A 24,653-nucleotide genomic window follows, 5' to 3' on the forward strand; every position below is an offset into this window, starting at 1 on the left:
CCCTCGCAAACCGGCAATCAATAGATATTGGAACAAATTCTCCGGTGGTTGGAGTCATACCTAACATATATGAAGATGGTCTTGGTTTTTGAGGTCAGTCTTCTCAGCTCCAGGATATCTCTGCAGGAGTTCCTCACGGTAGTGTCCTAGACCCAACCATCTTCCCTCCATCATGACCTTCCCTCCATCAGAAGGTCAGAAATAGGGATGGTCACCAATGACTGCACAATGTTCAGCACCATTCATGACTCTTCAGGTACAGAAGCAGTCCATTTTCAAATGCATCAAAATCTGGACAATATCCAGACTTGAACTGACAAGTAGCAAGTAACATTCACGCCATGCAAATGTGACGCTGTGACCACACCACCAATAAGAAATTATCTAACCACCTCCCCTTGACATTCAATGATGTTACCATTACTGGTAACCCTCATTTTCAACGTTCTGGGGTTTATAATTGATCAGAAACTCAACTAGACTCACCACATAAACAGAATGGATACAAGACCAGGTCAGAGGCTAGAAATACTGCAGCAAGTAACTCACCTCCTGACTCCCCAAAGCATGTCCAGCATCTGCAAGGCAAAAATCAGGAATGTGATGGAATACTCCCCACTTGGCTGGATGAGTGCAGCTCCAACAACACTCAAGAAGCTTGACACCATCCAGGCCAAAACAGCCCATTTGATTGGCACTACATCCACAACTATTCCCTCCCGGCACCACCAATGCTCAGTAGCTGCAGTGTGTACTATCTACAAGATGCACTGCAGAAATTCACAAAGATTCTAAGACACCTTCCCAATCTATGACCACTTCTATCTGGGAGGACAAGGGCAACAGATAGATAGGAATGTCACCACCTTCAAGTTCCCCTCCAAGCCAGGTGGCAGTGTGGGCAGCGATCCGACTCCTGTGCCCGGGCTTGTCCCCTACATCTGCATTTATCTTTTTTTCTTTTTCTCTCTACCCCTTCGTTTTTTTCCCCAAGCTTACCCTGTAAAGAGAGCTCTTCAGCAGGAAGCGACTTTCATGGCCTCATAGCGACAGGGGCATCTTCACAGGCAGCGTGACTGCAGAGATGGTCGGTCGGCCTGTGAAGCCTGGAGCAGACTCTTGCTTCCCTGTGGAGTGGGCCCCTGGCGGTAGCATGGCATGGGCTGGTGTAGCCTGGAGCAGGAAACTCTCTCTATGGCATGGTGTGGGCTGGTGTAGCCTGGAGCAGGAAACTCTGTCTACGGCACATTGTAAGCTGGTTTAGCCTGGAGTGGGACACTTTCTCTGTGGCATGGCCTGGGTTGGTGTAGCCCAGAGCGGGACACTCTCTCTCTGGAATGGCCTGGGCTTGTGTAGCCCAGAATGGGATACTCTCTCTATAGCATGGCCTGGACTGCTGTAGCCTGGAGTGGGACACTCTCTCTATAGAACAGCCTGGGCTGGTATAGCCCAGAGCAGGACTCTGGCAGTGGTATGCTGTAGTAATGGAGGAGGAAAATGTTGAACTCTCTTTTTTTTAATTCTGTGACTGGCACTTATAGACAAGCGACAGTGCACACTTTTCACTATATTTTCTATAAAATATACGTGACAATAAAGGATATTTAAATCAAGTCACTCGCCATTCTGACTTGTAAATATATCACTGTTCCTTCACTGTCACTGGGTCAATTTCCTGGAATTCCCTCCCTCAAGGGATTGTGGGTCAACCCACAGCAGGTGAACTGCAGCAGTTCAAGCAGGTAGCTCACCACCAACTAGGAACGGGCAATAAATGCTGGACCAGTCAGCGATGCCCACATCCCACAAATGAATATAAAGAAATGAGTCCCTTGAAAACTGAAATTTGTACATAGTAAATGGAAGTAAGAAAATAGCAGACTTGTTGAGGAATTATTTTGCATTAGTGTTCCAATGGAAGAAGATAGCATGGCGTGAAACTAAGGAAGCTAATATTGAATCAGTGATCCACCAAAATACTAGTAATGAAGAAAGCAATGGCATTAAAGTGCAGCAAATCACCAGGATGTGATGGTTTCTCTTTCATGGTTTTAACAAAGTAGGGGACAACATTCAGATGCTATGAATTTTTCACTGGTTAGAAATTGGCTAAGAGGCAGGAGACAGAGGGAAGTGATATTGGGCTGGTGAGCTCTGATCAGAGGTGTCCTACAAGGATCTTCACTATTTACTAATAACAGGAAAAGGTGCTATCAAAGTTTGCTAATGGCACAAAGACAAGCTGGCATTGTTAGTAGTGTAGACGAAAGTACAAATTACAAAGTTATTAATAGATTGAGCAAATTGGCAAAAATATGAGAAAAAAATGGGATTTCGATGATTGGATACTAAGATTATATCAAAAGATTTTAAAAAGAGGGCAAACTCCAGATGGGTGAAAAGCTGTGGTGATTGAAAGAGATGTGGAAGTCCACATGTGGAACTATTATGGATAGTTGCAGAAAGTAACAAGAGAATATAATGGAATGCTGACCTTTGAATCTAGAGGACTAGACTGTCACATGGCAGTATGCGGCAACAATGCGAAGTCCTGGGTCTGAATTGCTGCAGCGAGCCCGGGGGAAGAATGGAGGCAGAAAAGGCTTGAAACTTTCAGAATCAGAAAATTTCAGACACCATTCCTGGCAATAGCCATTTTAGCTGAGGTAGGTGCACAGCCAGTAGGGCTACCAGCCCTCATCAGGTAGGCAGACAAATAGGTTCATTAAGAGTCTGGACAAGAGGTCAAATAGGATTTTCTAGTGTTTCAGTTTCCTGACGCAGTGGTGGAGGGGCAGCTTCCCTGCTTGATTGCGATGGCAATTGTGTAGAGCAATTCCAATGTGGTGACCGGCTTGCTTTTCCAGTTTATTATTCACATTTTGGAAAAGTTAGAAGGTGTCTCCATGTTGAAGTGCTCCCTCAGTTGCTTCCCATTTATTGTAGGCTACTTCTTCTCAAACTGGAAGACCTCAAATCAACATTGCAGTGTTTACCTGTCACCCTTAAGTAAACAAGGAACCCGTACTATGTCAATTAAAGCAGTGCCTCCTTGAAAACCTTGAAAGGTCGTTGCCCCTTGAGGTTGGATTGGGTGCCAATTTTTGTTTCCTGTTTGTCAAAACAATGGAAAAGCCCACAGCAGTTTTGGGCGCCAGACAATAGGATAAATTGAAGAGCTTCTCGAACTGTGGCTGTCCACCCTCAGTGGAGTCAGTGAGATAAAATTTTAAATTCACAGACCCTAAGGTTGCTATGGAGTTTTGACCAAGCGTTGACAGCTGTGAGAAACCGTCAATCCTTGCGTTTTTTTAATGATGGGTGCAACCTATTTCATTGAATTTCCAGGCCTGATTCTTGCTGCAAAAGATCCATTGGCAATGTAGATGATTTTTATTTTAAAATTTAGTCACTTAAACTCTCATAGCTCTTCTGCTTCTCCCAATCTCCACACCTCTCTCACAATTCCACAATCCTAACTCACGGCTCTGTGTAGTGATTGTAATGAGGTCAGCCAGAATACGGGTTCCCTGATTGGGGCTGTTAATCTGGTCCATGAGTGAGTCTTGGCTGACAGATGTAAGCAGGAGTATCACACATCCTGTTCACTCTGAGAGTTGGGCTCTGAGGAAGCTGGATCAGTGTCAAAGATTTTCTATATGTAAATAAATGTTAACTTGGTGATGGGATACCAGCCTCTGTAATTATTTCATCTTGAAATCATGGATTTTTTTCAAGCTTCAGAATGGGATCACAGTAAAAAAAATTGGGTACACTGATTTATCGGCCTTGGAGGGAGAGCTGCATTGGTTTACCAGATTGGTACTTGGAATCTAAAAGCTGGAAACAGAAGTAAGCTATTCAACCATTCATTATGTTCATGGCTGTTTGAACACTTCAGTACCTTTTGCTTACATATCCCCATAACGTTGTATGCCATGGTTAATTGGAAACCTATCAACATTTACCTCAAGTAAACAGAATCACTGATGCTCCAAAGTCTCTCTGGCGGACAATTCCAAAGGTTCTGAGTAAAGTATTTCTCTGCATCTTAGGCCTAAGTGTCAGCCCTTTAATTTTAAATTGTGCCCCCCCCCCCCCCACAATGGGTATAAGCTCCCCCACCAGAGGAAACATTTACCCTGCCAATCCTTTTAAACATTTTGGAGGTTTCAATGAGATCATCTCCCAATCTTTGAAACTCTAGAGAATACAGGCCCCATTTGCATTTCAATACCATTTTGTTATGTCACTGCTTATCTTGGACCAGTTAATGTTGAAAAGACAGCCACATATGACGAGTCGCTCCAGCTTTATACTTCTGTTCATATTCACAGTATCACACACACAGTCAGACCTGTACATACACATTCCAACCTGCACACACACTCAGTCCTGCATACACACATACACACACACATACCCCATCTTTTCATTGGGTAGACCAACCATGCCAGGAAGTGAAAGCAAGTGCTGCTCGAGATGGGGCTTTTGCCTGAAACGTCAATTTTCCTGCTCCTCAGATGCTGCCTGACCTGCTGTGCTTTTCCAGCACCACACTCTTGACTCCAACCATGCCAGGAACTAGCCTGGTGAATTTTCATCACACTCCCCTATGCCCAATAATACCTTTCTTGAGATGAGGAGCCTAAGCTTTGAGGGCAGTTTACATTTGGGATGGTGATCCCTGGAAATTAAAAGGATGATTGAAACTTTCAAAATACTGATGAGAACAGATAGGGTCAGTTTAGGGAAACAATTTCCACTGGCTGGTGATCTAGGATTTGGATGTCAGTCTAAATGTCCGAGGGAGTCTTTTTAGGAATTATGTTAAGAAACACTTCTGGATGAGGTTGGAATTACCTTCTATAGATAACAAATTAATGCTGTTAGAGGGAGACTGTGGTGTAGTTGTTGTTATAAGACTTATAATCCAGAGTCCCTAATATTCTGGGAATGTAGGTTTGAATCCCACCATGGCCAATGGTGAAATTTAAAAGAAAACATGGACTTTAAAGTGAGTTTAATCGTGACAATATAATTGTTATTGTTTGCCATAAATATATATTTAAAAAAACATGGCTTTCTAATGTCCTTCAGGGAAGGAAATTTGCAATCCTTACCTAGTGTGGCCTATGTGTTAGTCCTGACCCACAATGTAGTAGACTCTTAAATCCCTCTGAAAAGGCTTAACAATGTTTATGGGCAATAAATACTGGCCCAGCCAGCAACAGCTACATACCATCAGTCAATAATGAAAAAATGTAAGACAAGTATTAATTTTAAACTTTACCTTTGTTTACCAAAGACCTAAAGCTGGCTAAGAAGCAAAGGTGAGTTTATGGAGTCAAGTTAGCTGTCATCTCAAATGAATGATGGAGAGGCTCAAATAGGTTGAATGGTTTACTTTGCTTCCTGTCCTCCTACAGTTTATTGCCTAACTTCGTTCTCTGGAGTGTTTTGTTCCCCTCATGCTCTCCAAGTTCAGTTCTTCCAGATATACAATGGAATTGACTTATTAGGACATTCATATTTATGATCTGTATATACTATTTATTCAAACTGATTCCAAGTTTAGTGCTGGGCTATTGGGTAAAGGCAGGTGAATGGTCCAAATGGTGGAGGCACACTGAGCTCACTGAGTATTTTCTGAGCTCCATTATTCTGAGCAAAAGGGGAATGGGGATGTGGGTGACAGGCTCACCTCAGGAATTTCAGGGAAGTCTGACTCGAGCAAGATGGCTGTGTAATTGTACAGCGTCCTTCAACAATTCTTGTTAAAAGTTATAAACTATTCATGATGAGTGTAATTCTTAGCCCAGTTGGTATGTGAATGCAAGAGTGTTACTTCTCGGTCATTTTTGGTGAGGGAATGAGAAGGGAGAACTGTAGAATCATGAAGTGCAGAAGAGATTCTTTAGCCCATTGTGTCTGCACTGCTAAAAATATATTGAATCCACCCTCGTCCCACTTTTCCATGTTATGACATTTCAAGTGTTATTCTAAGTACTTTTTAAAGGTTGTGAAGTTACCCACCCTTACTAGTCTCCCAGATAGTGAGTCCAAATGATCTTAACTTCTGGGTGACAAAAGCTTCTCAACTTCCCTTGAAACCTCCAGCCTTTTACATTAAAAGGATACCGCTTTAATCTTGGCCTTTCAACAAGAATACAAGAGAACAGCAATTTATTGTCACTAGCATTTTTGAAAATACAGTGAGTTGTGTATAAGTTGCTACAATTTGGCCCCATTTTAATTAAATAAATTTTAAAGAGAAATACTTAGTTCGAGCAAAGTTCATCTTTTCTTCCCTCCATAGCTACTGGGTTTCTGAAATGGCTACGCAAGGATTTCCAGACCAGATCCATCACACAGCCGCCATTGCACCGCCCCTCGCAAACTCCACTGCAGCTGCAGAAAAGTGAATTTTGATATAAAAGCGAAATGAAAACACAAAACAAAAAGAAGAGCAAAGGAAAATGCGGCCAGCCAGGTGGGCGGGAGTGGGAGCGTGCTGGCACAGACCCCGAACACTTTATATCCCACACACACCTCAACTCAGGGAGAATGCCAATGTTTCATCATTTGTACTACGAGTGGTCACCATTCAGCTCTGATGAATATTACACCTTACCCACTAAAAATGCATGCCACAGCTTCCACCTCTTGCTTGCAAGATGGCTGGTATTTTGCTTTCTTTCTCATTCATCATTATCCTGAAGCATCATAATGTATTTCATTAAATATGGAGAGTGTTCTCTGAATGCCATTGAATTGCATGGCTGTACTTCATCTGATAGTCTTAGCTGCATTCCTGAATGAGAAAAGTAATGATCTTGCAGTTTGGTAGCATTGAAATCCCAGATTTGAACCATTGCCTGTTGCCACAACAATATTGTTTTTAAACTGTAGCCAGCAGATTTGAGCTGTTCCTTTCTTGCTTTCCTCACATGCCAAGTGGCATTTAAGTCAAACAAAGCACATGCTTATGTTTGTTTCCATAGCTAATTTTTACTGAAACAGGTCACCAGTGAGCATAGTTGACCAGAGGATTTTCCATTTCTAACCACCTGCCAAAGGAATATTGGAAGGTTTCACATGTTGATAATCAATATGTTTGACGATGTTAATAATACACCTTCTAGGACCATGAAGTACTGAGTGGAATTGGAACTCGGAGTTTCTAGGTCAGAGGCAGTGACAGTATTTTCTGCACCATAAGACACCTGTCATTGTGGCATTACTCATGACGAATTGGCATGCTCATGGTTTTGTATCGGTTGGAAAGTTTGTTAGGAACTGTGCCAAAGAAAGTGTTGAAAGGAAGTATTTGGAATTTTCTACTATATTGAAGATCTTTCATACAGCACAGATTTCTTTTTTAAATTTAAATGTTTGTTTCGTGTGCATTCTTTTAAAAATATTCAGCAAACAGAAGTGAACTCTGTTGGCACTATGTATATATATATAGCTACATTTTTTGCTTATAATGTGCTAATTAATTAGTTATGAGTTTTGAAATTGCTTGGGAGATGATGTGAAACCCACAAAGTTATTAACTTTTCACAAAGGACCTGGCAGATTAATGTAATATTAAGTTATATAATATGAGTTGTAGTGCTTTCACCATGCAAATAACCTGAATTTGAACTAAAATATTCACAGTGGTCATTTTCATGTGATGTGTAAAAGAAATGAATGGATTAAATGCTGTATATTTTGTTTTATTTTTAATCAATAACCCCAAAAGCTCTGAGACCTATTTATATAGTTGACAAGGTGCGACTTCAGTGTCATGGCTGTTGTGAACGAAGGGATTTGCTGTAACCTTCCTCTAATAACTATGTTTTGACCAAATTGCAGTCTGTGTACCTGGGATCACAGCTTTGAAATGGTGCAAAGCCATTATTATGAACGATTTCAGCTGACTCCACAATTAACATGACTTGACGCTGTGTCACTTCAGAAAGCTCTTTTTTATAAAAGAGATCCCGAAGAATGCTTAGTATAATTGCAAGAAACTCTTAATTCTGTTGACCTACATCAGAATATTTCCTTCAGATCTATCTGATCCTCACCTGAGAATGGACTTTGTAGAAAACAAATCATCATTGGATGCTGTAAAAGTTGTAGATTGTTCGCAGCTAGGAAAAGCAAAACTAAATGCATTTAAAAGGTCAAAGACCTTTTAAACTCACCATCCAAGAGGAAAATCAACCTCAAAATTGTATGTTTATCGGTGCTGGTGTTACATTCATTACAAGAGATGTTCATTCGTGTGTGTTGTGCCTGAAGGCAGGTTCCCAGCTCATTGGTTGTTGTTGCTTCATCCTAAGCTGTATTCTTGACAGTATTTTGTTAGTGAAGGTTTGCTATTGCCTTCCACCCACAGTGAGAGTTCAGTCAGAAAAGAGCCAAATCACCTAAACTAACTGGCCTTCAACAACATTGTGACAAAGTAGCAACATGTTAGCAAATCTGACTGCTACGATCCATTGAGAAAGGCAAGAGTTGTTTTAAAGTATAGGCATAACACGCTGATAAAGAAAGAAACTTGCATTCATGCTGTTACCCCACCAATGAATTAATTGTACTCGCTGTTCCAATATAAAGCACTGTAACTGACAGCAAGGTTCTGAATACAAAAAGTAGATTAATGGTATGAGAATCTGGGACAAGTCTTAATACCTGGTTTGTGGAGTTGAGGGGGGAGGTGGTTTGGAAAACCACAGATATCAGTTCTGCTGTCTCTTTGACCTTTTAGGACTGATTCCTTGAAAACAACTGAAGTGAGTGACTGAACAAGAATTAAAGAAGGATGTGCCTCTACCAATCCTCAGTTTGTCTGGCAGAAAATACTGTGCAAATCTTTACCTGTGGCATTAGGTACTGTCTGTGGTTTATGTGCTTTGTTTAAATGTTGGAATGTCGCCTAAAGTACATGTTGTTCCTTTAATCTGCTGTTCACCATTTATGAAATTCACTTGCGACACCAGCAAGTATCTAATTGCTCTCTCCCACTGTAACTCCTGAGTCAGTTGCTTGATTTTCTATTCTGCCCCAACTTTGAATATTAGAACCATTCCATCGCATATTTCAGAACTGAATACATACATCTAATGGATACTTGCACATAGATCAAATTTTGGGCCCGATTTTCTGATGGCCATAACATTATTCCTGAAGTGTGGATAATAGTTTTGCGTGGGACCCAGTAGAGTCGTCATTAGAGCAGTCTCTGAAAGAATTGCCTGGGAAATTCAAGATTCATTTGGGAATTCCCCTATGCTTAGAACCTTCGGAAGGTCTTAATTTAAATTGGAGAATTCAGAAGGTTCTGCTGAGGTTAGTAAATAGCTACTCAGGAAAGGTTAGGCAATGCAAATACTTAGTTACTCAGGAGTTAGTCTATTAAACTAATAAGCACACACCCCTTACACTTCCCTCAGACCTCTTATATCCCTCGACCCTGACCAAACAGCCTCTTCCCCGGGACCTGAGATACTTTGTCACATCTCAGCACCAGACCTAACACAGCCCCTCTATCCTTGGGACCTGATGCCTCCCCTAAACTAGGGATGTATCCTCTTTTCCCAGGTCTGGATGAAAATGTCTTTGCCACCATTCTGGAAGTGAAATCCCTGCCCTACTGCTGTCGCTGAACTCTCCCAACCCTGGACCAAGCTCATCTTCCCCCAACATTGGACCCAACCACCTCCACCTCCCCTCGCCCCAGCACCGACCCAATCTCCTGTGGATGTTCTAAACCCTGCACTCCAAAACAACCCCCAAGTCGGTACAAGCAGTATGTAGGATACCCAGTAGGAACACAGCCAGATAAGTAGCGTGCTAAGCAAGAGGACCAGACAAGTGATGGATCCCTATACCCCCTCACTGTGGATCTGAAACCCTTGGACTTCTGCTAGATGTGACACAATCCGCCCCTGGGACTTGCCACTTTCTGTGCCCCCAACGTGGGACCCAAAAGTTCTCTTCCCACACCCCAGACGCCATATCACCCACAAACCTGAGATACTTTGTCACTTACCTGGCCTCCTTGTCACCTTGTGCCTGGCACTGTAATTACCTTGCAAAGGGGAGATGATGGTCTGTTGATGTTATCGCTGGACTGCTTAACCCAGAGACACCAGTAATGTTCCGGGGACTTGCGTTTGATGCACGATGGCAGATAGTTGAATTTGAATTCAGTAAATATCTGGAATTAGGAGTCTAATAATAACCATGAAACCATTGTCAATTGTCAGAAAACCCCATCTGGTTGACTAATGTCCTTGAAGGAGGGAAACCTGGTCAGGCCAACATGTAACTCCAGACCCACAGCAATGTGATTGACACTTAACTGCCTCTGGGCAATTCGGGATGGGCAGTAAATGCTGAGCTAGCCAGCAATGCCCTCTTTCTATGTATGAATTTAAAAAAATACTCCTTAAGATTCTGCCCACTGCCTGTTGGTACCATACCCACCTGGCAGTACTCCTTACCAAAGTGGCACTTCACACTACTGACACCTGAATCTCACCTTACCTTACATACTAACCCTTTCCCGGAGCTGCCTGTGACACTGAATCTTTAACATTTCAGAATACGGTGAGAGACTGCTGTGTAGTAGGGGGCATGATTTGCCTTCTCCTGACTGTTTGACATTATGAGGGACCTGTCAGAATGGAAGTACAGCTCCATACTTCTGAGGGTGGCCTGTTGGGAATCTCCTGTCAGAAATGTGGAGCTCTTTCATTGCACAAATCAAATCAGAGGTGGAGTGGCAATCTGTGTGAGACCGCCACACCTTGCCCTCGGTCTTTAGGGTAACAAATGTTATGTTTCAGCTGAACAATAGCAGTGCAAGTTTTATGAGTTGAGAGCTGAATGAAAATGACACACCCAAGTGTTGACTGTATGTATTTACATAGCAACAGATTCCCCTGTGAGAACATAAAAGAGACTGTATACCCCAGAAAATCTGAATTTGAGATACACGAATGTGGTGACATCCCATACACAACAAAATATCAACATTCAAAGGTGAGGCTACAAAACACTCCCCCCATCTACATAAACAAATCTATATTTCCATTTGACACTGCAAAGCTTGGAGAGGCTGAATTTTCTTTGTTGGGCTTGTGACAGTGCAGACTCACCCACAGAAGGGAGAAGCAAACCTGAAGTGAATAAGACCATAAAACCATAAGACATAGGAGTGGAAGTAAGGCCATTCGGCCCATCGAGTCCACTCTGCCATTCAATCATGGCTGACGGGCGTTTCAACTCCACTTACCCGCATTCTTCCCGTAGCCCTTAATTCCTTGTGACATCAAGAATTTATCAATCTCTGCCTTGAAGACATTTAGCGTCCCGGCCTCCACTGCACTCCGCGGCAATGAATTCCACAGGCCCACCACTCCCTGGCTGAAGAAATGTCTCCACATTTCTGTTCTGTATTTACCCCCTCTAATTCTAAGGCTGTGTCCACGGGTCCTAGTCTCCTCGCCTAACGGAAACAATTTCCTAGCGTCCACCCTTTCCAAGCCATGTATTATCTTGTAAGTTTCTATTAGATCTCCCCTTAATCTTCCAATGAATATAATCCCAGGATCCTCAGCCATTCCTCGTATGTTAGACCTACCATTCCAGGGATCATCCATGTGAATCGTCTGCACTAGCTCCTGTGGTCCAAACCTGTCATCCAAATTAGCTGTATGTGGGCAGAATGATGTGTAGGACAAGGTTCTTCTTGTCACAATTGTGAAACACGTCTTTTTCACTCTGATAAAATCTATGGAAAGTGGATGAAGCCATTTAAATGTGATGGATAATTGGCCTTCCCCCATTTCAACACAAGTTGTGTTGTTGAGATTCTGCCTGCATACCTCCTAGCTAATATTTTCTTTCCTTAACAGATGGCTTCAGTGTTACTCCTCAGCTTTGCTCGGGTTTTTAGTCACGGAAGGGAGTCACGCATTAAGAGGTAGTTCACAGAAATGGGTGACAAGTTCCAAATGCAAGAATGAAATTAAAACGCTTAGAGCTATTGCTGGAGTTCTGAGATTAAAGCACTTTGAAGTAAGGAGAGCACCAAATTTTGTGGGATCAGACCACTCATTCACTCAAACAGTTCCAATGTTACACAATTCTGAATGACCTTATCATCTAATTAGACTTGCTTAAAATTGAAAGATCTATGAAACAAATTTGTTTCTACTGGAGTTTTATTTGTGTTTGCAATTTGTAAACGTGACTATTTGGAAAATAAAGTAGTCATTTTAGATTGAAGTTTTATGTAACACTGAAAATAAAACTTTCTAATTGATCAGATAAGCCAAACAGTTGAGTCCAACAGTTTGCAAAAATAACAGTAATAGAATAGACTGTTGAGCTACCAATGACTTAGTTTGGGCCCATTCTCTGCTGAAACTTTTCAATAACCCTAATACTGCTTGGTTCAACGAGTAACCTTTCTGTGCTGAATCTTTATTTTTCTGGTGATTTAACAGTTTATTGCTAACTGTCTTAATTGTGCATCTCTAATTTACTAATTCAATCTTTTATTATCCCCTTCTCTCTCTTCATCTTCTTCCTTCTTCTCAAGCCAAAACAAAATAACCTCAGCTGTCAATGATAGATTTATTGGGGAAAGATCCACAACTTTCCAACCTTCACATAAACATTGATGCAATCTGCATTTTAACCCAAAACACAGCCCATGGGTATACTTGTGGAATGAAAACATTACACTTTGACCTTTCAAATCTTGACTTAACCCCAGCTCATTAATGTTGATGGAGTTCCGGAAATCTAGACGGTAAAGAAAGTGTGAAAGAGAAGCCATGTTTTTCAACATCATTCATTTCTTTTCCAGTTTATTCATCATGGCTAACCATTGCCTCTTGTATTTATTTTTAATCTCTACTAAATGTTTAATTTGTAAAAGAAACTGTTGTATCTCCTGGTTACCGTAAGGTTGAAATAACACTTTAGACTCAAATTCTGAAGCATGAGTGAGTATCTTCAAGCTCTCCCTGTAGTTGGTGGACTGATACATTGTTGCTTGATTCCTGATTACTGTGCAGCAATTGTGCATAACTGTGCCATCCTGGATGTACGCTCACACAACAATTTGTTTCTAATTTTGTCAGAATAATATAACAGGAACAAACAATATTGAAATGTAAACTTTTTAAAATTACCTTTCGAGCTCTTTGTGTTTATACAAAATTGGTGAAATTAGTACTGACTCCGGAGTCTCAATTGGCATTGGTGAATATCCACAGGCCCTCTGATTTTGCCTGGAGAGGGAGAAATATAATTCCTTGTCAATCTTATTTTCAGCCAATGACCATGTGCAAGTGTTTTTTTTTCAGTACCAGTCAGTCGTTAATAACCAAGGGAGCAGAACCTTGTTGATTTTGCCGACTACCTCAGTCAGGAGGCAGAGGTCAATTGTCAACCCATTGCCACCAACACTAAATGTGAAGTCATTATGGACCGGAATTTGGAAGTGGCAAGGTAGCTCAGTGGTTAGCACTGCTACCTTACAATACTAGGGTCCAAGGCTCAATTCCAGCCTTGGGTAACTGACTCTGTGGGGTTTGTACTTTCTCCTGGTGCGGGTTTCTTCTAAGTTCTCTGGGTTTCTTCCTACAGACCAAATGTGTGCAGGTTAGATGGAGTGACCATGGAAAATGCAGGGATAGGGTGGGATGCTCTTAGGAGGGACAGTATGGGCTGAATGGCCTGCTTCCAAGACATAGGGATTCTGTGATTATGCTTAGTGCAAAGCACCTTTATGCCATCTCTTGCTGAACAGTTTCATTAGAACGAGAACATTATTTTGTTATATTGTACACTGATACAGTGGTAGCATTCTTGTTCCTGACTTGGTAGTTTGTGAGTTTAAGCCCAGTCAGAATGTATGCTCAGAATCATTGCTGACACTTCAGCATAATATTGACTGGAGGATAGATTAGAAGCCTTTTTTCAAAATTTCACTGACTGGATGTGGGCATTGCTGGCTGTCTCAGCATGCGTTATCCATCCCTAGTTGCCCTTGAGAAGGGTTTGTTGGGCTGACTGTTTGAATCACTGCAATGCCCATGCTGCAGGTAGACACAATGCCGTGAGGGCGGGAATTCCGGAATTATGATCCGATACTGAAAGAATGGAGCATTATTTCCAAATCAGGATGGTGAATGACTTAGAAGAGAACATGGTGGCTCAGTGGTTAGCACTGCTGCCTCACAGCACCAGGGTCCCAGGTTCGATTCCAGCCTTGGGCGACTGTCTGTGTGGAGTTTGCACATTCTCCCCGTGTCTGCATGGGTTTCCTCTGGGTGCTCCAGTTTCCTCCCATAGTCAAAGATGTTCAGGTAAGGTGAATTGGCCATGTTAAATTGCCCGTAGTGCTAGGTGCATTAGTCAGAGGGAAATGGGTCTGGGTGGGTTACTCTTCGGAGGGTCGTTGTGGACTTGTTGGGCCAAAGGCCCTGTTTCCACATTGTCGGGAATCTAATGGTTTCCCCATGGATAGAAGGTGCTGTCAAAGGTTTGTTACTGAATTTCTGCAGTGCATCTTGTGGATTGCTGCTACTGAGTATCAGTGGTGAAGGGAATGGATGATTGTGGATGTGATGCCAATCAAGCGGGCAGCTTTATCCTGGATGGTGCCAAGCTTCTTGAGTGTTATTGGAGCTGCGCACATCCAGGCAAGTGGAGAGTATTCCATCAAACTCCTGATCTGTGCCTTGTACATGCTGGACAGGCTTTAGGGAGTCAGAAGTGAGTTGCTCACTGTAGGATTCCTAGCATTTCACCTGCTCTGAGTCTTAACACCCTGTTTAAGTGGGCCTGATGGATTCCAAGCCACCTTTAAGAAGAAGAGCAGAAACTTCTCTGAACATTTGGCTGGCTTTTACCCTTCAAACAGACAAACTGTTAGTATATCTCACTGCTGCTGCCCTATTTGTGTACAAATAACGGTAACTACATTTTTCAAAGTAATACATTGGTACTGAGGCAGTTGGGTTATTTTGAGAACATGAAAGACATTGCCAAGACCCTGAGTAGTGTGGGCAATGTCAAGATAGTTGGGAAACTATATTGAGATGAAAAGCATGAGAGTCATACTTAAAAAAAACTTCAGATTTTCCCCTTAAGGTTTTAGTGGTGAGTTCTGAATCTCGTTGTTGAAAAGCACCACTTTATTTCCATGCATTTGTATCTCATTATTCACTAACCTTGCTTAATTTCGATGCAGCTCACCAAACTGCCTTCCTTTCCTGAAAAACTAGATGATGTCAGTTCCCATCATTGAAGTTAGAGCTGTTATGTGAGTCCACAGCTCGCCCTTTGCTTCTTTGGGTCTACATCTGGCTCTAGCATCACAACCACTTCCTTGCACTCTGCATGGACACTGTCCTCTTCCATAATTCCTCATTGCAATTGGGCAACCACCAGCCTCAACCACAACATTATGGCTGCTTTCAGACCCACTCGCACATCACTTCAGGAACTCAGGGACATCAACAACCTACATGTTTCTGCCAGATTGCTTTGTCCACAGGGCTACTCACACATCTCATGCATCTACTTGGATGTCCCTTCTGTTTCTTTGCTTGCTTCCTTAGCTTTCACTCACATTGCACTGACTGGCCTTTCTGAATTGTGTCTGTGTTTCGCACAGACGAAAAGATGTACAATAAAGTGGGGAAACATGTTGCTGTACAACACCGAGCTACATCAATCTCACATCTACATCATGTGGCAGCAGCTTATGGGCAAACACACTGCACATACTTCAAGCTAATAGCTATGTCTGAAAGTCAAAAGGGATCACTTCTGAGTGTAGCAAAAGGAGACTGTGCTGATTTAGAGGGTACTACTGCATACATTTACAAGGATCGTCCAATCTTAGTTCAGGAGTTTGACCAAGCTCTTCGTCCACCCACGGTTCAAGCATCAAAGACCTTGCCGTCTGGGTTTGGGCCTCAGTAAGATTTGTAGCTGTAGAGGAGCCACAGGTTGGGGTGCTGTGGAGATATCTGTCCAGGGACTGGGCCATGATCAGTCATGGGGTCACCAGTGAAGACAGAAATTGGAAGGTTGTCACCAAACCCAGCTATAACAGGGAACTATTGTGATGGATTGCTATGCAACCTCCAGCCAGGGAAGCAACAGCTGAAGATGCCCAAGTAAGTAAATGAGGATGACCAGTTCCCAAATCTATCATCTTCAGTGCTCTCATCTACAGCTGGTGGAATCACAATGCAGACGAAGGGTGGCTGGGGATGCCACTACCAAATTATGTCATATGTTGGATCTGGCATCGTGCTTCAATGGAATTGGTGGCCATCCTATCTCACTGCCTGGCAAGATCACAATTGCACTGACTTTTTTATGTCAGTGGCTTATTCCAAGGGGCAATAGGTGACCTGAGTGACATCTGTCAATCCTCAGTGCACAAATGTGACTGGGACGTCACAAAGGTGAACTCAGCATCTCCAGCGCTGCCTTCCTTGTCATTCGAGGGCACAGGGGCCCACTAAAACCTGCATAAAAGTGGGAAGTAGTTGTGGAAAAGGTATAAGAGCTTGTTCCAGAAAATGTGTTCTGACATTAATGGGAGAGCAGTGCAGTACAACACAACAAAACAGAGTTGGCTGGATATTGAAGTTTCAGCACCGCCCCCTCCTCCCAACCCAAGCCCCGGTGAATTCCAGCATCTCTTCCACATGTGGGGTGAGGAACCTAGTGTCAGCCACCCTGCGACTAATATTTAGAGAGGTTTTCCTGCACTAAGACAGAGGGGAGAGCTGGAAGTGAATGGACGAGTGGTTAGTGTTGATGGGGAGCAGGAGGGATAGTGAGGTGTGGTCAGTAAGTGAGTAAGAAATGCAGTGGGTAGGCAGGGTTCATCGTTTGCAAGAAGGAGATAGGTGGGATGTGTTTGAGTGGACATGTTGCTTGCAACAGCAAGTATGGTAGCCAATGAGCCTTGTTGAGGGGGTGTGTGGAGTGGCAGAGTTAACATGAATAGTGATACCCCTGTGAGTATGAGATAGCAAACATAAGGGGATGGTGGCATGTACCCTGATGAACTGGAGAAGGTCTTGTTTTGGCCCTGCTGGGTGTTCCTTTTCATCTTGGAGATCATTTGCTATCTTTATCCAGACTGGCTGTGACTGGTGGCATGGCCGCTTTTAGCAGTCTAGAGTCTTTTCTGCCAACCTCCAGGTCACTGTTAGAGAAACAGGGGACCAGCTTCTGTTTCTGGGCTATTTGCTTAATTACAATGGTGGAGCAGGGTAGTGTGAAAAGGCCAGTTCCTTCATTGAAGTGTGTGAGGTGCTAGGGAGCTGAGTTTTAAATACAGCACCAACGACATAACCATTGCAGAGTCCCAGCAGAGGTGAGCCCTTCTGTCTTACTTGCTGCAGAGGCCAGTTGTATAGTTCTTGAGCTGAAAAGCAGACAATTGTTTGGGAGAAGTTAAAATGGACCATGCCGGGGCGCCCAACATGAATTGCACTGAAAATTGCGCTTTGTGGAAAAATGGGAGAAATCAGCTCATTATATAAATCCATGTGTAATTTACGTTTTGCAATCTATTGTGTTGCCTTCTGCAGCAAAGTCATCTTGCTACATATAGGCTGATCCCCGTGTCAGGTATGGGATGATAAGAAGACAAAAGAAATCAGTGAGCTTTCTCTTGTAAAGAAAGTCCAGCAAAGAAATTTGAATAAATACCTTGTAAGCATCAATTAGATATTTCACGCCATTGCTTATTCTAAGACTGTTGATGCAACACCTGACTCTCCCCGGGAGATTTCTCACACAAATTGCCGTACATGGCAGCAATTCAGATTTGCCAGAGGAGTCCACTTGTCTCGTTTTGGAGTTAAAGTGGGAAACTGTGGAATATCTGGACCATGATGTTTTATAAACAGAGGACTGTGAGACCAGGTAACACAGGATATGTTGTTTTGTTATGAACTTAATACTAGATGTAACGAGGGTTGTCATTTTAAAGCAGACAATTCTGTTGCTGTGTGTAGGCACTCATCCAAGTTTTGGATTGGCTATTTTCTGTCACATCCTGATTATTTGTGACAGACTGGGGTCTTTTTTTCTAGTTTGGCAGTAAATAAATTATGAACCAATTCCAACTGTTTCAATATAATCTCACCTCTTCCCCCACCACACTTGACAAGGTCAGGAAAACCAGTTGGAACTGGCTGGTACAAAGAGTGGGGGAGTGAAGCCAAGTGGATTTTTTTCTTGATTATTTTGCATCTGCAATAAAACATCGATTGGAGATGAATACACAGCAGGCATGTCAGTTTGTGTATTCATTGATATGTATAGAAAGATGTTTTGAGAAGTTAGTTATTAATCTGATGCTGTTCCTTTCTATTGACAGGGGCGCTCTGCTATGCTGAACTTGGGACCAGTATAAAGAAATCAGGTGCTCATTACACATACATCCTGGAAGCCTTCGGTCCTCTACCAGCTTTCATTCGAGTCTGGGTAGAACTCATTGTCATACGGTGAGTCAATTTCCAAAGTCTTTCCCTTCACAAATAGGGGAAACCTTACATCAAACCCTCTGTTCCAGTCTGTGTGTTCTTGTTATAAAACAAATCTGTACCTGTTACAAAATCTAAATGGGGATGAAGTATATTTCAAGATATCATAACCTTTGTAATTACAGACTTCCCTTTGAAAAACATGAGGGGGCAGTTTGAAGAGGGGAATATTTTGCATTTTCTTCAGGATTTGCGGAATGTATATAACCGTTTTGTAATTCTGGTTATGACAGAAGGAACCAGTATTGTAAATTTTGCCAATGTTAAAAAAGTTTGTCCCAGTTTCCCATGGGGAGGGACCAATTGAACCACTCTGGAATTTCAGGGCCTGTAATTTTTTTAATGTCATTCAGCATATTGTCCATCCAGTTTGAGAAGTGTTCCAATGACTCGGGGCAGAATCTTGATATTGCTAATATTGCAGGAAGTAGTCTTTTGCCTATGTGAAGTATGGGTACCTCTTTCATTTGATTCAGATGTAACAAGACTGTTATGTGGACACAATAACCTCTGTGTTGGCTGATCACTTGCATCCCTTCTTTTCTCTTTCCAACAATCTCATTTATTAGGGAATTTCAATTCAACAAAGTCTTGGCATCACTAATGAAACTGGGCATAAATAAAGCAGCAGAACAACGAGCACAATGGCTTCTGAGAGCCATAATTAACAGTAGTGGCAGAGAGAAAGGCAAAGTTAAAAGAAAAAGGGGAGCATCAAAAAAATTAGTTCATTAAATTTAATTTCTTTCAAATGATCTTTTGTGTACAGTTGGAACTCCTAGCAACCACAAGTCTCCTAGCAACCTCGGACATATATTGCAGTGCACTTCGCATGCAGCAATCTAATAGCGACAATAAGTGTGCAGCATTACATTATGTCACCCTCCTTTAATGACAATAATGTTCTAAAGCCTCAAGGAATTTTCTTTATAACACCACGTCACAGCATTGGAATGTTATGTATGTGATTTTAAAACATGTTTCAATCAAAAACTATAGTTCATCAAGAGTAGTAACTGCAACACCAAGTCTGATAGTAAATATGGCTGGTACCAGTGAGGTGTAATTTTCTGGGCACTTTAAGGAAGGGCTCAGATGTAAAAAGGCTGACAGACTGAGGTCAGAAGGGAAGTCCAACATGTTACATGAACCTATAAACATACGATATTGTCAATGGCAAGAGAGATGCTGTTTGGATACACACTGGGAGACCAGTTGAGCCACATAGACAGCCAATTAATGATCACTTCTTGGCCTTTGAGTGGACTACAGAGATGAGGCTATTCTTTATGGGTACTCTATAGTTTCATGACACCCTGAGGGCTTGCTGCTGGTGATGGCCACACCTGGGGAAATGTCAGTGCCAGTGCTTCACAGCAACTAAATGGTAGCCATGCTTGGCAGGCCTGGCCGTCTTCCCACTATGAGGCCATCCCCTTTCTCCCCTGAAGCTGCTGTCATTAGTGGCCAGTTTTAACAATGGCACTGCTGAGCTGCCACCCTCTGATGGGGCTTATGCTGATGGTCTGTCAGTTGGCTGCCCACAGTATACCATGCTGAGTCATGCTAGCCACTGTAGCTGAAAACTGGTAGCCACCTGCTTTCAGCTCTAATTTCAGGAGTTACTGGCAATTGACAAAATACACCCCCATTATCATACAGCATAAACCAGGAAGCACAGGCAATGAGTATAAATAAAAATAAATATGAATCATCACAACCTGTCGTTTTTCTCAGTAGATGTTAAAGCACCTCCTGTGTATTCCCAGCGTGTTTTGCTTTTATATCAAGCCATAACAAATTGACTTGAATTTTAAAAATGAACAAAAATAATAACTTAGCAAGGTTTCATTTATGCAACTGACAATGCTTTTATCAGAAAAAGATGTAGATGAATGTGCAATATCAATCCTTCACCCGTGTGTAAATTTTAAATCACTGAAATTGACTTGTGAGAGATTTGCAAGCTATTCTCTGGTTAATTTGGAATACAGCAATTAGTACATTAGTGTAAGTGAAAAAAAAATTCTGAATGTTTATAACCCTTGCTCTGAAAGGTTCTGGCCTAATTTTTGAAGCCATCTTTGAAGACCTGCCAATGAATGCAATTAGGAAAAATTCCCAAAGGTGATTAATTCATCCAGGATTTGTGGTCACTTTTGTAGTTGAGGTCTGTTCCTGCCATAATGTATTTGAAACTAATGAAAAGTCCAGTAATGCTGAACACAATTTGGAGTTTACATTGATTGTGTTGGTCTGGGGGAATAGCACTGGAAAAGCAACGTAATCCATTGGAAACTCCAAGCAAAATTGTTTTAGTTTAGCCATTGGAGAAGTATGATGTGATAAGGAGTGGACAGTAACAATTTGTTAAAGGTAGATCATACCTGACTAAACTGATTAGATTCTTTAATGAAGTAACTGAGAGGCTTGAGGAAGGTCATGCAATAAATGTATATATGAACAAAGAGGCAAATAGAATTAGAGAAACTATGGTAAACTGGGTATGTAATTGACTAATGTATTGGAGGGGAGGTCAGTTGGCTGGATGGCTGGTTTGTGATGCAGAGATATGGCATATTGGCTGAAGTTACCATGAAGGAATCTTTCTCCCAATCTCTCCCCTCACCTTTGAGATGACTGGTGGTGACTGTCAGGTTAAACAATCAACAATCATCTCTCTCTATTGTGAGGGCTGCACTATAGTCCAGTAGGACTATGGCTACTTTATCTATAAAGTATAGATGGCAGGAAATAATGGTAAATAAATATTTTTACAAATGAGCTGCACTTAGCTCAGCATGGGTGGAGTTTGAACAACAGATGCCACAAAACAATTGTGAATGAGCTACAGCAAATAGAGCCATGGAATCATAGGATGATACAAGTGATGAGGGACTCCAGTTATGTGGAGAGATTGAAAGAGCTGGGATAAAAGCAGAAGGTACTGGAAAAACTCAATATGTCTGACAGCATCTATGGAAAGCGAAACAGCGTTAACATTTTGAGTCCAATATGACTTACCATCTTCAGTTCCAAATTATATCTGCTTTCCTAATAGCATGCCATACCTGCAATTTATGCATCAGACATATAGATTCCTCTGTATCTCAGAATGAGGGTTCTGCAGCTTCCAAACATCTAGATAACTTGTTTCTTTATTATTATTCTTGTCAAAATTGTTAATTTGGCTAACTTCCCACACTTTCTCCATTTGTCAAATCTTTGCCTGTCCACATAACACAACCAATGCCCCTTTGCAGCCTTGCTATGTGCTCTTCATGACTTACATTCCTATGTGTCTTTTTATAATCAGCAAATTTAGCATTCATACTGTTGATTCCTTTGACCAAGTCAATTGTACAAGTTATAAAAAGCTCAGGCTCCAGAACTGATTCCTGTGGCACATCACTCATTATATCCTGCCGAGATAAAAATACCTAATTACATCCATTTTCTGTTATCTCTCTGCTGGCTAATTGTCTATCCATATCTGAAACATCATGAGCTTTTATTTACCACACTAACCTTTGACGTGTACCTTAACAACTGCCTTCTGGAGATCTAAGTGCTGTACACCCACTGGTTCCTTGTATCCACAGGACATACCACTTCTTCATCCAATCAATTATTCACACATGATTTGTCTTTCACAAAACCAAGTTGACTCAGCCTGGCTGTCTTTAACTTTCCTAAATGTGTTGTGATACTGTTCATAATAATAGTTCCTGACATCTTTTAAGAGAGATTTAAAAATGACATGGGAGGCAAATCTTCCGCACAGAGAGAGAGGTTTGCATGTGGAATGAACTTCCTAAGGAAGTGGTGGATGTGAGTACAATAACAGTTTTAAAAGAATTTGGATAGATATATGAATAGGAAAGGTTTGGAGGGATATGGCCAGGAGCAGGTAGGTGGGACCAGTTCAGTTTGGGATTATGTTAGGCATGGACTGGTTGGAGCAAAGGGTTTGTTTCCATGCTGTATGACTCTATGAATATATGACTGACGCTAAGCTAACTGGAACATATATTCCTGCTGTCTCTCTCCTTCCCATTTGAATAAAGGAGTTACACTTTTTTTTCAATCAAATAGAACCTTCTCACTAGGAGCATTTTGGAAATTTAAAATTAAGGCATCAATTATATCACTAGCCACAGTTTTTTAAGAGTGAAGTCCATTAAGATCGGAAAATGTGTCAGTTCAGAGCACCAACATATTACTCAATATGACTTCCCTGATGATGATAATTTTCTTGAGTTTTCCATCCTTTCCATTTTCTGATGTACAACTGGGATTACTCTATCCTTTACTGAAAACCACTGCAAAATACCTTTCAATTTAATGCAACCTCCCTACTTTTCATTATTAATTCCCTAACTCACTTTCTGTAGGTTTCAGTGCCCATAATAATAACTCTTTTCTTTCTAAAATTGCTGTGATTCATGAGCTTTCATGCACAAAGAGAAAATTGACGTCATTTGTAAGCAAACAAAAGCAAAGACCAATGTTCTAGATGGCACTACAGCAAATCTGCATTTAGAAAAATAATTCACATTTTAAAATTTTGTTTCAACTTAAAATGAATACACATTACAGACAACTGGAGGCTGGCTCCTCCTCTCCACAGTGCAGACTTTCCCTGATCCTGGTCCTGATACAGCCCTTCCTCTGCTTCAGGTGCAGACCTCATTCTTGTCCCTCTCCTGGGGCTAGTCTTGGTCCGTGCTACTAGCAAAGCCCCAGCCTCCACCTCACCTCTTCATCCCCCTTGTCACCATGCATGCTGATGATGTCACCACAAACAGAATGCTGGCACAATCACTGGCACACTTGCACAGGGGCTTCCTGGAGTCGCTCTGTCATAGCTGATTTCATGTTCACACATGTATGATGACCATTTGGCATTATGAATGCTTACACCATTTTAGCTGATTTGTAGAAGCTCTAACTATCGGTTTTTATATTCCTAGTGAGCTTTCTTTCATATTCTTAATTGTGCTGAAAATGTGTTGCTGGAAAAGCGCAGCAGGTCAGGCAGCTTTTCCAGCATGGATGCTGCCTGACCAGCTGCGTTTTTCCAGCAACACATTTTCAGCTCTGATCTCCAGCATCTGCAGTCCTCACTTTCTCCTATTCTTAATTGTGTCAAACATGTTAACCTTTTAGTCATTCTTTGCTTTAATTTTAATTTTCTGTCTAAAGGGAATAATGAAGAGAAATGCATTGATGTGGAAAGTTATAAATACCTGAAAAATCAGTAGGAATTAAACTCCACAGATATTTTAAAAGGAGATGTATTTGAAGAAGATTTTCATTTGCACTGTTATGGTGAAGAAGATGAAGTCTGAGACTAAATAGGACAACTCTTTTACTGAGTTAGAATAACCAAAAGGAGGCATAAAAGCTTCCTTCTGCGTTCTAAGAGACTATGAATATATGATTGTATGGGTACTGAAAAATGAGCGTTTAAAAAGGCACTTTGCTTTGAAGAAAATTACATTTGTCAATTAGCAAGCATTGAAGACCATCCTTCCCTCAACGTGATCTCTTCGTTCATTGACCTTGAAGACACAGCTCTATAAACGTACTACTGCTCCTCACATTAAGAACAATCAGCTCTTTAATAGTTAAAGCTCACATATCGAAGGAAAGATTCTGGAAATTGTACCGCAGATTGAAACATCTTTCAGATGGATAATTAGTGATGTAAGGCATACATGAGCAATTTAGCAATTTGATACTCTGCTTTTGTTGTAGTAAGTGTTCCACGTATTGCATAATACTACAGATCCAACTTGTCCTGTTTTGTGGGTTTGCTCATTGCTTTGTAAAATGTTATGTAAGTATACTGCTGCAACAATGGTTTTGCTTCTGCCTACCTTATTAAGATAAAGCTTTTGTACTTAATTATTTAAGTACTCAACAAATGAGCAAAAATTATACTTCTTAGAACTGGTTGTCATGGAAAGAAGCAATTCAGTTCTGAACATGATTCTGCTTCTGCTGTTTGCATCTCTGGAGTTTGTGCTGAGGCAGCTTTTCTTACATCTT

The 24,653-nt window shown here is 41.6% G+C and overlaps 1 protein-coding gene across 2 annotated transcripts in view; it reads left to right on the forward strand.

The window, feature by feature from the left end:
- Positions 1–24,653, forward strand: part of slc7a11 (solute carrier family 7 member 11) — a 182,218-nt gene that overhangs the window by 13,951 nt on the left and 143,614 nt on the right. For both annotated transcript variants that reach the window (XM_072584080.1, XM_072584079.1), the window contains exon 2: positions 18,434–18,560. In XM_072584080.1, the coding sequence (XP_072440181.1) occupies positions 18,434–18,560 (127 nt within the window). The remainder of the gene's footprint in view (positions 1–18,433; positions 18,561–24,653) is intronic.

The sequence above is a fragment of the Chiloscyllium punctatum genome, chromosome 14 (genome assembly GCF_047496795.1).
Source record: "Chiloscyllium punctatum isolate Juve2018m chromosome 14, sChiPun1.3, whole genome shotgun sequence".
Classification (NCBI taxonomy): Eukaryota; Metazoa; Chordata; class Chondrichthyes; order Orectolobiformes; family Hemiscylliidae; genus Chiloscyllium; species Chiloscyllium punctatum.